At 38.7% G+C, this 16,556-nt stretch overlaps 1 protein-coding gene across 1 annotated transcript; it reads right to left on the bottom strand.

Moving 5' to 3' along the window:
* Positions 1-240: 240 nt before the first annotated feature.
* LOC139138638 (uncharacterized) lies at positions 241-3,736 on the bottom strand. The gene is made up of 4 exons (XM_070707116.1): positions 3,334-3,736; positions 2,077-2,393; positions 1,214-1,364; positions 241-878 (listed from the first exon to the last, which is right to left on the bottom strand). The coding sequence occupies exons 1-4, from the start codon at positions 3,521-3,523 to the stop codon at positions 715-717; spliced, it is 822 nt and encodes a 273-aa protein (XP_070563217.1). The 5' UTR covers positions 3,524-3,736; the 3' UTR covers positions 241-714.
* Between the last annotated feature and the right edge of the window lie 12,820 nt (positions 3,737-16,556).

Genomic DNA, 16,556 nt, shown 5'->3' on the forward strand with positions numbered 1-16,556 from the left:
CGAAGAAGGTAATTTCAAGTAAAATGGAAGTCAAAGTAAAAAAGCAGTATTAATCTACAATACTCTGCAGGAGATAGCAATGAGGTTTGATGAATAGAAGCAGGCCAGGCTATCACAAAACTGACTTCTGCTGCTACGAAATGAAGACAAGACGAGACAAAGAACGACAAATATTTATCTAATTTCCTTATATTGTAACATAATTACTAACAGCTAAAACGTACACACTACACAACTAGCTTGGCGGTCTGAGGCAGGTGCCCCATTTATTTGCACCTACATGAAAAAGGATGCCATGACAAGTTAACACAATTCAAATCTCAGCTATACAACAAACGTCTCTTACACAATGCATTAAAGTGATGTGAACAGTGTACATTTCTAACAAAGTTGCATAGCTTTAAACATTTTAAATGTTTCCATGGGCAATTATCAGGATGCAGTGGTAAGTTTGATGGTAATACATGGTAGGGGGTGGATGGGTCATGAAGGCATGTCCTCAGTGAAGGGGGCTGGTAAGGTTTGATGTAACCAGGCCCCTTAGCTTAGCATAATTAATTCCTTAGAGGGCTCTCTTCTAGCGAACTCCCCCCTCAAAGGAACACGTTAATTGATGCAAAACTAAACGCCAAACTTTGAAACTCCTCAAAGAACTTTCGAAGGCAATATTTTTATTTGTGGGTCTGCTTTGATATGTTTACTTATTGTCTGGTTCTATTTCTTGGCTGTGAGAAACCAGCATGGACATTTGATGCACAGTCTGTCCTTCTCGTCTCTATGGTTGATTTCAACAAGCTTCTGATATGCGTCCTCGATAAATTCCTGCTTTCGGTCGGGTGGTATGTGTTGGATTTGTCCAAATATGTACTCGATCTGGGCTGCAGAAGAAAATGCGTCATGCCACGATTAACTTTACACAAAAGAATATTTGTATGAGGCGAGGTGACAAAGTTTACCATTGTAAAGCAACACGAGCTACAAAACGATGTTCTCAGAAGACATACCTGTCAACTTATAGTATATCCTTCCTTAAAAGATACCCTCACGTGCAGTATGCAGGCTGTTTTCTCGTAAGCCAGCCTTGTCCAACACAGGACTTTGAAAACTAGTGAACAATCAACAATGCATTAAGAAATATGCGAAATTCGCCCTTTTAGTAATACAAATAGCATTGCCACAAATTGTGGATTGACATTATAGTAACATTCCTTACTCTTGAATTCATCTTCACTGTGGTTTCCATACAAATAACTGTCCCTCTCTACGATATCAGCTTCGGAAAACCCACACTCAATAACGAGCTGTTCTAGTTGATTTCTGGTTCCTCGAAACAACAATGCGGCGTAAACATCATAAGTATAACCCTGATCATAAAGAAAGGAATATGTCAAATGAAAATTTCCAATTCAATTATTGAATAACAACATTTCTGTTTGTGCATTGCAGAAATAATACAAACTATTCTCTCTCTCTCTCTCTCTCTCTCTCTCTCTCTCTCTCTCTCTCTCCTCTCTCTCTCTCTCTCTCTCTCTCTCTCTCTCTCTCTCTCTCTCTCTATATATATATATATATTATATATATATGTATATGTATATGTATATATGTATATATATATATATATATATATATATACATACGCACCAATGGAAGATTATAAAAATCTCAGTTCCAATATCGGTAGTCCGTCAACCCCAGCCCTGTTGGAGATAGCAGAGCATCAATACACACGACCGAATTTGTGCGTCGAACCCAGATCAGGAGAGGACTTATCCACGTCCTTTACTTTTGTCTTTATGGTTGTTCGTTGGTTTGAGAGGTTTACCCTCATGTAGGTTTTTTTATTCGCATTTGCCTGGAGTTTCAATGTGAACGAAAAGCAGAAAAGAAATAACATCTTTGTTTCAAGACAATTCTCATGATTGTAGGCTACCATACAATCAGTCTTGCTCAACCGTGATCTAATGTATGTACACACCTTGTGCAATTGTGTGTGCCGTAACATAAGAACACTGAAAATTTAGATTACGAGACCAGATTGGAGAAACCTTTCACTTGTTTAAGTAAATATCACACTACCTTAGTCAATGGTTTCCACTTTGGATGGTCCGACATGTACTGTCTCATTATTTCAAGAGTTCCAGGCGCATTACCATGATGGAATCTCATCAGAAGGTGCCCACCTGGTTTCAGGCACCAGTAGACATTTTTGAAGAAAGCTTTCTTGTCGTCTATGTACTGGAACACTCCAATCGATATGGCTTTAGTGAAGGCACTCTTCCATTCTGGTTTCAAAGTCGAAGCATCGGTTGCGTCAGCTACTTCATAAGTAGTTTTGCCCTCTTCAAAGTTGACCTGCCTTGCCACGTCGATAAACTCTTTATTTTTGTCGTAGCCTGAGATGGAAAATTAATTATTGCTGTCAATTCATTGTAACAGCCTCCTGCAATGATCTCGAACTAAACCCTATCATCCTTTATACAACTGATGGCACAGTCTGACTGTAAGTTTAGGCTGTATAGGTGGGTATATGTTGATGAATTTATTAGCAGATATAAGCTTATGGATGGATAATGAATTTACTCGTATACAAGTGTGTATACATTGATATGCGTAATATCAAAAGAGCGGTATAAGCAGGCAATGTCCAAGCCGAACGGAGGGCACTCCCACTTACTGTGTTATGAGGCAAAAAGGCACTTAATTTTAGACCACGAACTGGTATTCTTGAAAGCCAGAGCATGATTTCCGCTCCGCGGACCTACCTACGCGCCAAGCAGTTGTCGTAAAGGGGAGTGTGCTTTACGACGGTGCGAACTGGAAAAATATGCAAACTCTGTGCATGAAAGGGGTACCAACATACACACACATACATACATACATACATACATACATACATACATACATACATACATACATACATACATACATACATACATACATACATACATACATACATACGTACGTTTCGTGGTGTCAGACCAAGACTATTGGGAATCCTATACAGTGTATTTGCATCTACAGCCATTGGCAACACTGACGATTAATAGACACAAGGAAATTTGGTTTGAATTATTGGTAACCTAGGGGTTCTATCTATCTATCTATCTATCTATCCTCCCTATAACGAGGCTTGTCTTATCCAAAGTGTATTATAGCTTTGTCAATGTCACTTGATTGATTGATCACGCCATGTTCGGTTTTATTAGCCAAGGACGACGAGGTCATGCAATTTTGCCTCCTCGGCCTACAGAAAATTACATCACCATTGGCATGATTGATCTCTGAGAGAAGAGAAACAATTACTAAGTTCGGTAGCTAAACCATTATCCATACCTGTAATCGATTTAATATTTCCTCTGTCCGCAAGAAGCTTAGTGTAGGTCGCAGTTCCACAGCCTATGTCCAGGACCACGTCATCAGGACCCCAGTCTAAACCTGACGACGACAGCCACTGCCAACAAGCTTCCAACTGACGCTTTCGTAGCTCCGCATATTTGATTCCAGTATCGGTGGAGAAGTTCATGTTGCTTGGCTTCGGACCAACGACAGTTCAATCACCACTGACACGTGTTACCCCTTCCTGCAATATTTCTGTGATCGACAAGAATAGAGATTGCGTCAGGTCTTCACAAATAATCAGAGTATTTCTCGACAAGAAGACAGACGCCACATTAACACACGAATACAACACTGCGATCCGACAAGACGGGGCAGCCGGTTACCCGGACCCTCGTTGACCTCAAATGAATTCGAACACGTGACTTCCGGGTTGAGTTGAGTTCATGCTTGCTTGCAACCAGGCAGTCTGGCTTGCAACATAATTTCATTCTAAGGGACGGTCGATAATTAAAGCTGACGCAAGAAAAACGTCATTCCTTTGTTTAGGGGAAAGGGTAAGAGCATATTTCGTTTTGCGATTGTCAAATCGCATAAGGACTTCCGTACCTTGGCGGAGACAAACAGCCGTGAATATAACGGACTGGTCAGTTTCTTCGGCTTGGGGGCGGTGGGTTCATGGGGGAAGTAAATTTAATAATAACAAGGCAGTATTGCTGAAGGCAATGAGTACTTGGGCCGTGATATAGTAATTTTGAGGACAATATATACTAGTATTCAAATATGGTCTCGAATTTCCTCCTGTCAATTAGGCATTTGATTAACTGGTTATTAAACGAAGCAATGGCATGGCAACGGCAAATATGTCGAGCAACTTTTGTGGAGTTTGAGGCAGGGGTTCTTTATTTATAGTGAAATTGCTTAAACTCCTTAAATATTCAAATTACAGCAAATTTCTTTTGTTCTCGATGGTAGATGTCTAATATTTAGATGGGCATATTTAGATTTCTACCCTATAGTTATCCCTATATACCAAAAATCGGACATCTAGCTCTATTGGCTTGCTCAGAATTAGATATGCGAATAATTAATGAGGTACAATATGTGGTGTCATAAGGTGTCCCATCATACCAAATATGAAGGGTGTAGCACTTGTGGTTACTGAGTTGTGGACAAATATATATATTTGAGGTCAAAGGTCATTGAGGTCACATGACATTTTGTCAAAATAATTGTATGCTAAGTTATTCTATATACCAAAAATCAGACCTCTAGCTCTATTGGCTCGCTCAAAATTAGATATGCGCATAATTAATAAGGTACAATATGTGGTGTCGTTAGGTGTCTTATCATACCAAATATGAAGGATGTAGCACTTGTGGTTACTGAGTTGTGGACAAATATATATATTTGAGGTCAAAGGTCATTGAGGTCACGTCACATTTTGTCATAATAATTGTATTGCTAAGTTATTCCTATATACCAAAAATCAGACCTCTAGCTCTATTGGCTCGCTCAAAATAAGATATGCGCATAATTAATGAGGTACAATATATGGTGTTATAAGGTGTCCTATCATACCAAATATGAAGGGTGTAGCACTTGTGGTTACTGAGTTGTGGACAAATATGTATATTTGAGGTCAAAGGTCATTGAGGTCACGTGACGTTTTGTCAAACAAATTATATTGTTAACTTATCCCTATATACCAAAAATCAGACCTCTAGCTCTATTGGCTCGCTCAAAATTAGATATGCGCATAATTAATGGGGTACAATATGTGGCGTCATAAGGTGTCCCATCATACCAAATATGAAAGGTTTAGCACTTGTGGTTACTGAGTTATGGACAATAATGTATATTTGAGGTCAAAGGTCACCAAGGTCACGTGATATTTTGTCAAAATGTCTGAGATATCTGCGTGAATGACCCAATCTATAAGCCCCCTGGACTTTATCCGTGGGGACAAAAAACTCTGTCACTGCATCCTTTAGGCAATATGAATACGATGAGAAACTAAATTTTTATTTTTCTTAGACTTATACATGAAAGTCTATGGAGAACTGCCTTATACATGGGAGTCTATGGAGGTGTAAACTAAAAAGTCCTCTAACATGGCCAAATTCGATCGCATTGTGAAACAAATCGACGTGCATCTGTATGGGGTTGGGTACTATTCTTGTGCAAAGTTTGAAAGAAATTGACCAGGGCATGTCTGAGATATCTGCGTGAACGGACGGACGGACGGACTGACATGACCAAACCTATAACTCCCCCAGGACTTCGTCCGTGGGCACTAAAAACAACGCAACAGTTATTACAGCTACACCGGCGGTAGGTTCATATCCAGAGCCCCGTACGGTCTGCCGCCGTCGCTTGAAAACAATCTCATAAACCTGGCCATATGGGCAACTGTGTATGAGCGCTGGATACTTGACTTCCCGGAGAAGGCGAGCTGTCACGTTCAAGCTCAGGATTATTTGTCGATCAAATTTCAGTAAATTTACCTTACACAGATGAAATTTTGTCTATATGTTGAAATTTCGCCGAAGTTTGACAAAATTGCATCGATTTTTCAGGTTCATATCCGACATTTTTGAGTTTTGAGTGCAGACAGAAATAAGTTTTGAGGCAACATGGCTGCGACCCCATGTTGACCCCTAGCCCTGCGTACGATGCTATGTGCTACAGCTAACACACAGCATCGTACGCAGGGCCAGGGCTAGCGAGAGAGTTGCCGACATCGACGGTTATTTACGAGAAGTGAATAAAAGACTGTCATTTTTAGAAGCGATCGAGTAGCTGAGGTAGGCTGGGATACGACTTGGGCCCAAGAACGCTGAATTTCGGCAGTAATTTGGCTTTTTACGTCAAGTCCCAAAATGGATTTGAAGTCACCGACCCTACGTACGCGTACGGGTCTTTGCAGGGCTGTGGTGAGCGGGGCGATTAGAGCTGTAGCGGAAGACACAGCATCGTACGCAGAGCTAGTTGACCCCAAGTGAAAATGTGTTCGCGATCAAATCTTCCTATATTTTTTTTCAGAATTTTCGACAAAATCATTGCTTCTTACATCTTTTGTAAAATATAAAATATTAAAATAAAAATGCGATGTGCCATGTCTCCAGATTTCTAAAATATCGTTCGTTGACCGTTACGTTCGACGGAATACTCATTTCGCAAACTTGTGACGCAGTTGAAATTCAATACTGACCGCCAAATAATCTTAATGAGACGAGATCATTCTAGACATCCTCCAAATTATCCAACCATTCGCGTTAGAGTTCAGCTCGCTTAGAGGATCATAACATTCTTCGGCCTTCGTTTAGATCGACCCTAATCTCTCCCATTTAGGAAATAAATACACAAGCTACCTTGACAAAACTTCGTGCACCATCCAGGACCAAACACACTACAAATCTGTCTTGACGTCATCATCTCCTTACATGGTAATCGGCATACCGTATTTTTTAGCAAAGGAGACACAGAATACGTCGGAGTATTCAGTTTCAAAACGTATTACATTGTGTGATGTTGTCAAAAAAAGGTAATGTTACTGCAGTGGTATAAATTACAAACACAAAAGTTGAAATCAGTTTATTTTGGACTGGCTTTACCCAACATTTCATATTGTTTCTTATGCCAGATTTGACCACGTGCTTACTGGCGACCCCTTTACATGCAAATTTTGTGTCAAATGGTGTGTTCTCCTGGAAAAAAAAACGTACGATTTCTATATGAAGGAGGCGAAATTTGCCCTCAAAACTCGAAACCACCCCTTATATGGGGTGTACCTAGCTATTTTGAACGAGCTTCTCGAATCTGCAGCTCTATTTCGAAATGATGGTCTGGTTTTCTCAGCTCAAGGATAAGTGTTCTCCATCGCTGTGGGCATTACTATTCTCAACTGGGGGTACAGTTTCCAGTCGTAATGTTTTTCATTGTGTCCGGGATATAAAACCTTTCCTTTTCACAATTTTACTTCGATTAACACTAGTCCACATCTTGTCAGCGATTAAACATGTTTCAAGTTTAAATGTTAAATTCTGGTCTCGAGCCCTCTTGTTCGACCAAACTGAAATTACCCCTCCCACTTTGGCTCGTCCAGTGGTGTAGCAAGGGTCGTGCCATCGCTAGGAAACGGAGGGTGCATTAATTGTTGCATTTCGATGCACATTTTGAATTTTGATAATATTCAGAAGATTTTGTGGCAAAAACTCAGATAGAGAAGCATTAATATTCACATCTCACTTATTCAAGACTGGCTGAGAGCAGCACTTCCATTCAGTTAACATCATTACGCCATTTATTATGCCAAGAAAGATGAAGCCAAGACATTTTGCCCTCCCTGGTCTCAGCCAGGAATGGTTATACCTTACAGAGTTTTTTCCCACGGAATGAAAACAAATGTACTTGGGCTAAGGCCCAGGTACAATAATAATAATAATAATAATAACTAGTAATAAGGAAGCATTTGTTTTTTACGGGGAGGGGGGTCGGTGGAATTTGAGCGACAAATGAAATGTAAAAAGCGACCCCTCCCCTCCAAATCAAATTTCTAAAATTTGACCCCCCCTCAATTCATCAATTGTAAAATGTGAACCCCCTCCCCACGAAAAAAAAAATTCATCAGATTTGATTCATTTACCCTTCGCACACTGTGGCCCCGGCTGAAAAAGTTTCCTCGCATACTAGAGAATCAACATTTTTGGTGAAATTCCAAAATCAAATTTTTTGCACACACATGAACTTGTAATCGCTCTATTCTAATCAAGTACACTAATATCAATAATCAAGAGTACATAAATACACAGATTTACCTAGTTTTATATTGGAAAAAAATTATTCATAGTTTCCTCACAGACAAGATAGTGATCAACATTTCGATGACATTCAAAAATCAAATTTCTTGCACAAACATCCACTGGTAACCACCCTAGTCTAATCAAATACATTAATATCAACAATCAAGCGTACATAAATACACATATTTAACTATTTTGTATTGGAAAAAAATTATTCATAGTTTCGTCTGACAAGATAGTGAATTAACAGTTCGGTGAAATTCCAAAATCAATTTTCTTCCTCACACATGCACTGGTAACTACCCTAGTCTGATCGTACATTAGGCCTAATATAAATAATCAAGAGTCTATAAATACACAGATTTGGCTAGTTTAGTATTTAAGAGGCACTATCTGTAAAAACCTGCAAAAGGTGGCCAAGGTCAAATTTTCAATTGAGACGAAACATATCACATATCATAGGGCATAGTTTAACTAAGAAGGAATGAATTTTAATTTTTGTTTAAACGGACCCATTTTGATGTTACAGGCCATGTCACGTGGTATGGTAAGGACCTAATATTTCCTTACGTTTTCCCCTTTAAAAAGTTGAAAATTCTGTAAAAATGCAACATATTCACTATATTGTAGATTTTTAACCAACAAAAAGTGCTGGTATAAGTATATATATTTGTCATGAGTAAGGTCCCCTCAGTACGTCCGTAACCTTATATTGACCCTTGACCCTTCTATGCCGTAGAGGGCGCTCTAATGCCGGAGAAGTGAAATCTGAGCCAATTTCAGCATTAAAAACTTCCGATTTTTAAAATTAAAAATGGTAACCCTTGTGCGAGATCCCGTAGTGACATATACATCATGTTACATAACATGACTAATGTTTTGTGAATCACTTTTAAAACCTGCGGGCAAACAGTTATTTTTTATGTTATGCGGTCATGAAAAGTTATGAAATATTGCTACTTTCTGATTTTGATTTCTGCTAAAGCCTGTCTTAATCATTAATCAACAAGTTCGTTTTTTATACCATTGACAAAAAATAAACCCAAAAACATATTTTCAGATTTACAAACAACAAGAATAACAACAACAACAACAACAACAACAACACAAGTAGCAACTTCGTGCCACGTTTTATTTGTACCATACGAATACATATACTCCGGGTATAAGGGTGACGAATTCATAGACTAATTTCTTTGTTATTATTTTCATCATCGGTTTATTGCTAACAGTTTACTTTCGAAAAAAAACCCGGAATATGACATTTAACACAAACAAAATTTAAACTCCAAACTAAACAAAATACGATGACTTATTTCCTTGTAAGCTTGAAGTAGCATTGAGTACTACAAATAATGGTTAGACTTATTGTATGTATTTACTGAAATTCTGTCGCCTTGGAAAATATTTGACATTAGGAAGTGTTTAGATACAGCAAACAAGTAAGCACTGCTTCTACTACAATTATAAAAATATTTACCGTCATGCATTGGAACTACTAGTGGGATTCCTTGACGTTTGTAAGTGAAGACATAAAAAGCAAATAATACAAAGCTTTCTGTCACTATGGGGTCAAAGGTTAATGACATTACGTCACCATACCTGCAACACGCAGTCCAACGTAAACAATAGACCCGCTTGCTGCAATCCGGAAGCAGCCGCCGGTGCACTCCGAGAAAATTGGTGAGTCGAGTATTGGCATTTTTATCGATGATATTATCGATGAAAATAAATTCGACACACCAAACAGTTTTGTTTCTTTAGTTTTACAAACTTCGGAAGTGAAATTCAGTGATAAAATCCAGGCAACCTGCATCGGTCGAAACAGCGGGAATTTCAAATTGGTGATAGCGATCCCGGTGGTTGACTTGACGTTTATTTGTCAGTGAATGTCATATTTCAGCTTGATGACTTGATGAATCCTAGCAATGTACTGCTATCTTGAATTGCTGTGACATTATCAGCAATCACTTTACCTGGAAACATGGAGGCAGTAGGGTAAACCCTGGCTAGCAATGCCCTGAGTGTTGAATGATTAGACCTACCGTCACATCACATTATCAAATGCTGCGTATGAGAACTTAGCCGTTTATGATTCGAAATAGGCGAGTGTGTACAAGTGTCTGAGACAGGTACAAGCAAGTAATCATTAGGAACGTAATTTTGTTTTATTCTCAATTAACAATAATTTCAGATCTACCTGTTGTCATGAAATGAATATCTCTGTCACAGCTGTGGGTTGTGATGGCGGCATTGCTGCCGGAAAAGCAAGTGAATGCCATGGATCGCTAACAGCCCTTGAATTGTGCACTCAAGACATCACTGCACATCTCAGAAGAGTTCGTCAGTCGAAAACTCTTGTCATTGAGTCTGAACTTATTCTCTTGCGAGCTGGTATCGACCATGATGACGTTTCTGTAGAAAATGTTTGCAACTATCATAGAGATACTCTTGGCACGCACTGTACAGTGAAAGTTCCATGTCAATATTCCCGTCACGCAGTGTGTGAAATTAACTTGAAATGCATGCTGGTCCGAAGGACCAATAGCAAAGAGAATCTGCTGGTCCTTCTTGATGTATGTTGGTCCAACAAAAAACTAACAAAAACCTCTTCAAAAATGTATTTTCAATTGAAAATAGCTGATAATATGGTGATTTATTAGTCTCTCCAACTCTGGTGTTGTTATATAATATTGATACAAATAAATGAACAAATATGTATTTTAAAATTTAAGGTTTTTTTGCTCAATAATATATGCCATAACTAGAGGTAGGTATCACCCAGTACAAGATCCCTATGGGAAAAGTTTTTATAGTTCATTCCAAAAGTAACATGGGGAAAAGTCTTTCAGTTTTCATTCCAAATTAATATGAGAAAAATTCTTTCAGTCCTCATTTCAAATTAACACGGAAAATAGTCTCAGTTTTCATTTCAAATAAGCATGGGGAAAAGTCTTTCAGTTTTCATCTCAAATCTCTACTACATTGGAACAAGTCTCCAGTCAGTTTCATTTACACCATCAGCTATTTCAAAGAGATCATGGGCAATATCATCCTCAGAGCAGCTAGAGTCTCCAAACTCAAAGTCAGATCCATAGTCTGATTCAGTGTCCCGATCTGCACACTCAGTAGCAATTGCATTTGCAGCATCTGCCTCCTTCTGCACGGTTTCCTGTTCTTGAGTAGATGTAGATGCAGTGACTGTCACTGCATCTGTCAGCAACTCCTTTTTACGTCGAGTGAAGCCATCCAGACAAAGTCTTTTGATGGACGGTTATTCATACATATGGCATGGACATTACGGGACAGATACTGAGATAGCAGAGTTTTGTTAAGACCGCACTGTTCATTTTTACAGTGTTGCCTCAGCTGTGGCGCATTAAGGTTCTTAGCGTGTTCCACGGCGATTTTATGAAACTCTGACTGACTGTGTGAGGCTAAATTTGAGTGTCTAAAGTTGTTAGTGCCAACCACACACGGGCCCTTAGAATAAGTTGAGAAAACAGACTTACAAGATATGCGGCTACCTTACGGGCAGAGAGATCGCCGTATGCTCGTCGGCATGGCATGCAGTACATACATCTTCGACTTATGAAGTAACAACCAGTCGCGGAACTCATTCTGCCATGAATGCTGAAAAGATCGCGATTTTCGTATTTCTCGATCAGGCAAAACATAAATAACTAAATAAATTGTGCTGTTCCCATAACATGGTTTTCAAAACTAAGGTAGGTTGGTCTGCAGGGATTTTTTTCCAATTCAATATTTTTATTTTCAAATATGTATTTTTCAGGGGTTCAGGGCGGTCACACACTGGCCAAAACATTTCCAGAAAATGTATCATACATATAAAAGGAATAAACATAAAAGACATCCTTGTTCAAGTAAAAATCAAATGTCAAGTATTACGAACACTTGATTTTACGGGTTTTTTTCTTTCTTTTTTTACTTATGTGTTTACGTAGCTATAAAAAGTGTAGGGTCAGCAGGCAAAAATTAGGGTAGGTCGGGTTATCGGAACAGCACAATTTTTTTTCTTTGGCCTCATATTTCTTTCGTGCCTGTTGCTTCTCCTTGTCGTTTGTTTTTGTATTTTTTGGGGGGAGTGGGCTCGCACCCTTCAAAAACACGCCACATATTGGTAGGGTGATCCGAAACAGCGTAGTCAAGTCGCACGAGTGTGACAGCAGACTTGCAAGACCTATGACCTTTAACAAACTTTGTCAGTATCAAAAATTGTGATAAGTCAAAATAATAGCCTGCCCGTGAAATTGGCCAATTACGTGCGTTATTTTAAAAAGTTTTAGCTGTCGCGGCTGTCGTTCTCTGTTCGAAGATTTTGTAATTCGTTACGTACTGCAGTAGCAAAACTAGGAAAAACACTCATGCAAGCGGGGATCGGACCGACAAATAGTTGGATACATAGCCAAACAAATTCGATTTTCAAAATTATTATGTGAATTTTGCCTGGTCCGTCGGGGATTCTGTTGGTCTCGGACCAGCGGACCAGCGTTAATTTCGCACGCTGCCTCCACGGTGTGCGAGTATCAAAGAAAACGTGTGATCCAACGATTGGCGTTGATATGGTGATGCAAATAAGATTCGCCTGGGTTGTACATGTTCTGTTTGGTAGTGGTGAGTACTGGAGAACTAATACTCAAAATAAAATCCATGAGTATCGTAGTACTTTATTTTCATAAATATCCTGAATATTTTTCTCTGCAGTTTTTGTTCACCAACCATCAAAGATGGAAAAACATTATATTTTGCCGATTTTTTAAATGTGAGCTCCTTTGAGTGATAAGGGCAAGGTACAAAATAAGCGATGCGAATTTAGAGTTTTATAACAGCGTTTTCGTATAGCTTTCAGTTTAAAAATACTCCACACACTGTTACTCAAAACAAACTAGCGGCCGTGCTATGCAACCAAGTAGGCCTAACACAGTTCTGTTAAGTTTTGTACAGTTCTGTTAAGTTTTGTCTCGCTGGAAAGTACATTTTTATTTTTTATTTTTTTTAAAAGGGATATGCAGGAAATGTCGTGAAGCTCATTCCAGTCGGAAGAAACTTTTGTTGAAACTTTCAGAATAAATTATAGGGGATATTTGAAAGAAAATAAGGCTAAAAATTAGGGGGTCACAACGTAAATTTTTAAGGTAGAAGTCAAATATAGACTATATGAATGTTTCTATAGCGTTTAATGATGCCCACTAGTTCGGTTGCCATGGTAACAAATGATGATATGGTATGGGAATATCATGGGTGTATATACAAACAATAATGTCTTATTATAATCTGCATCATAAACAACAGAGCGAAATTAAAAGGTACTATTCAAATGCAAACTTACTCTAAAAGTTCCACTCTTAGTGCGTTATTACACAGCATACGGCATATTCTGCTCCTATGCACTCACTGTCTTTATGATAAAACACTTCTAAATGCTGCCATAACTTCTTTATATGATTTAGTCTCCCATGATTGGACTGGTTGAATCATATTTGCAAGTGATAAATGGTGGCGATAGAAATGTGTACAAAACATCGACAGAAAGAGTTGTTTTGGCATACCGGAAATGAGCTGTGATATACTGCGCAGAACTATGCGCAAAATTCAAAAATAACAGAGGTGCAGTATACCTTAAGACTTAATACACATTGGATTCTTTCAAAACGTGTTATAATATTGTATGTGTTCGATGACATAAGGTTGTATGTTTGTGAACACTAAAATACTCCTGTTCGCCAAATACTGGTTTCCCCATAGATCCCCAATAAAAGCACGGCCGCATTTCTGTTGTTTAACAGTGACCTTTGACCTTTGCCCTTAACTGAGGTTTAGTGCCATATCGAATAAATAACACAATTATTTTTTGTGACGTGTGTAATATTTATTTATGTTAACAACTATGCATGCAGCAGAGTGATTGGTATAATAAAATTTAACTAATTGTATAATTATTGCAAGAATTTACAAAAACATTAACAATGTCAATCATTTATACTAGTCTGATCGATATCAATGGAAACAGAAATAAAGGTAGTACAAAGAAAATTAACAACTAAAATGTACATCTTTTAAGAATGATAACATATGAGCACCATCCATTCCGACAGGGACACGCGGGATTGTGCTAGAATCAGTGAAAATAATTGAAAATGACGAGAAAACGCCATTTTTAGGAGTGTTGCCATGGCAACAGATCTTGCCAAATTAATATGATTTTTAATATTTTTGATAGAACTGAAAATGATGTTTCATAGTGTACAAGATATCACAATTCAATTTAGTTTTTCTCCACTAAACAGTTTTTTTAAAAAACGGGAAGGCTTTGCAAATATTTTCTAATTTTCCACAATTTTAAAATAAAATTAAAGCAAAAGAACAATGAGTGCCCGCACGTTTTTAATCGGATTATTAGACATCGGTCATGGGTTAAAGTAAATATTATATTAACTTTTCACGGTCCCACTTCCTTTTTGAGTTAAACACGTTTGAATTTGAGAAGTTTTCTCTCTTTCCACAAATCCGAAAAACATGGCCACTTGAGGGCGCTATCACGAATCTAAGATAGGGTCAAAGGTTAAATTATACCCATTTTCTTAATTGACTTGACCATTCTCGTAACTATTTTACTGTACTTGTACAATTGAAAAATTAGATAAGACAAGTTATGATTGGTGAAATATTGGTATATTTGTTATGTAGAAATGTTGTTTTTGACCGTTTGATGTAAAATTTGCGCCATTAATATCTTATTTTTCAAACGCTGTTACTATGGTAACAGAAGGTAGCACAACAAAATTATTATACTGGTACTTTAGTTAGATCATGGCCTATCTTTTGGTATATAATTTATATGTTTTTGAAATTTACCCTTGGCCACCTCATATAGGCGCTCTGCAGGTTTTTACAGACAGTGCCTCTTAAAGAAATTTATTCATAGCTTCTCATAGATTATGTATAGAGGACCTGTGTATTTTCTATTTTGCCTTGGAGTTCTTGTGTGTTATCACTGTATACCTAGGGAGTCCAAGACGGGAACTTTCCAGAGAGTGTTTTACGTTGCATGCTGCACTGGAAGGTTTGAGTGTCAGCGTGTGCTTTTTAAGTCAGATATTTCTCTATTTTGAGTTTTACTCAAGTCAGCAGATATGTAAAGAAACCGGTGAGTGGCAGAGATCGAACTTTATGCGGATCGGACTGTTTATTTAAACCCTACGTCATCCTCTACTTAGTCGATCAAACAAACGTATTGCTCACCGTGCGTGCCATGTATGCCGTATATGTGCAATACGCACCACATGCTGAGATGATAGTATCACCACAAGTTGAAAGCTGATCTTTCTGCAGCAAATTGTGTGTTAACTGCGAACTTTATTCCGTTTATGAGTTCAGTCAGATGTCTGAGATTGTCATGAGAACATTATTTATGATTGTTCCACTGAACTTTTGTCGATGCGCGGAGTTAGCAGAGGAAGACTTCAATTAGTTCGGCATGTACCCGCCGAAGAGCCGACCGGAAGTAAACAAAGATCTAAGATGGCTGCGCCCGTGGTAGCTGGACTGGACGCTGCTTAGCAGTGAATTGCGTGTGTTGTCGCCGACTTTCATGTGCGGACATTACACCGGACTTACAATTGTGCTCATCATCGAATATTAGTTAAAGTCGCGTGTGAACTGTTTGTGTTTCCGAGCCACGTGGTCGTCTGAGGTTCTTCTGCGGTAACGTTAAGTTTTCCATAGAAATTGTTAAGCATTTAGAAAGGGTTAGAACAGAGTTTTTGTTCTGAAACTGTGTTCGACTCCTGCCGTCGGGAGGTCGATCAGTACGGTTATTGTTACCATGGAGTAATATTTATAGTTTTGAAGTACGGTTTTTTACGATTTTATATGTAGACCCCGATATTTGACACAATATAGTAATATACAGAAGTTGTTTGTTACATTATATGACTGTGTGTTTGTTTCCTCATTTTATGCCCAATGCTCTGTAGCCCTGCGTACAGGTCTGTGCATGTGTGTTTCCAGCATTATATGGCCTCTACCACAGCCCTGCAACGGTCTAAGAAGAGAACTGAGGTCTCTGCGGCCTGGATCTGGACCGCAATGAAGAAACGGTCTTTTTGGCCGAAATTCTGCTCTATTGGGGCAAAATCCTTTCCCTGCCTACCTTTACCTCCTAACCGATCCCAGAAAAAGATGCGATTAACTTCTCCTAACGTCCAAAACCGCTCATTTGCTGAAACATATCATACTCGACAGTTGTTTACCCTTGGAGATCCCCATTTTGAATATCGCTGCAGAGACCCCAGTTATCTCCACAGACCGTTGCAGGGCTGTGGTGGAGGCCGTATAACGCCAGGAACACAGACCTGTACTCAGGGCTACATGCTCTGTTGCTGCTCTAGAGAG

This window comes from Ptychodera flava, chromosome 1 (genome assembly GCF_041260155.1).
Source record: "Ptychodera flava strain L36383 chromosome 1, AS_Pfla_20210202, whole genome shotgun sequence".
NCBI lineage: Eukaryota > Metazoa > Hemichordata > Enteropneusta > Ptychoderidae > Ptychodera > Ptychodera flava.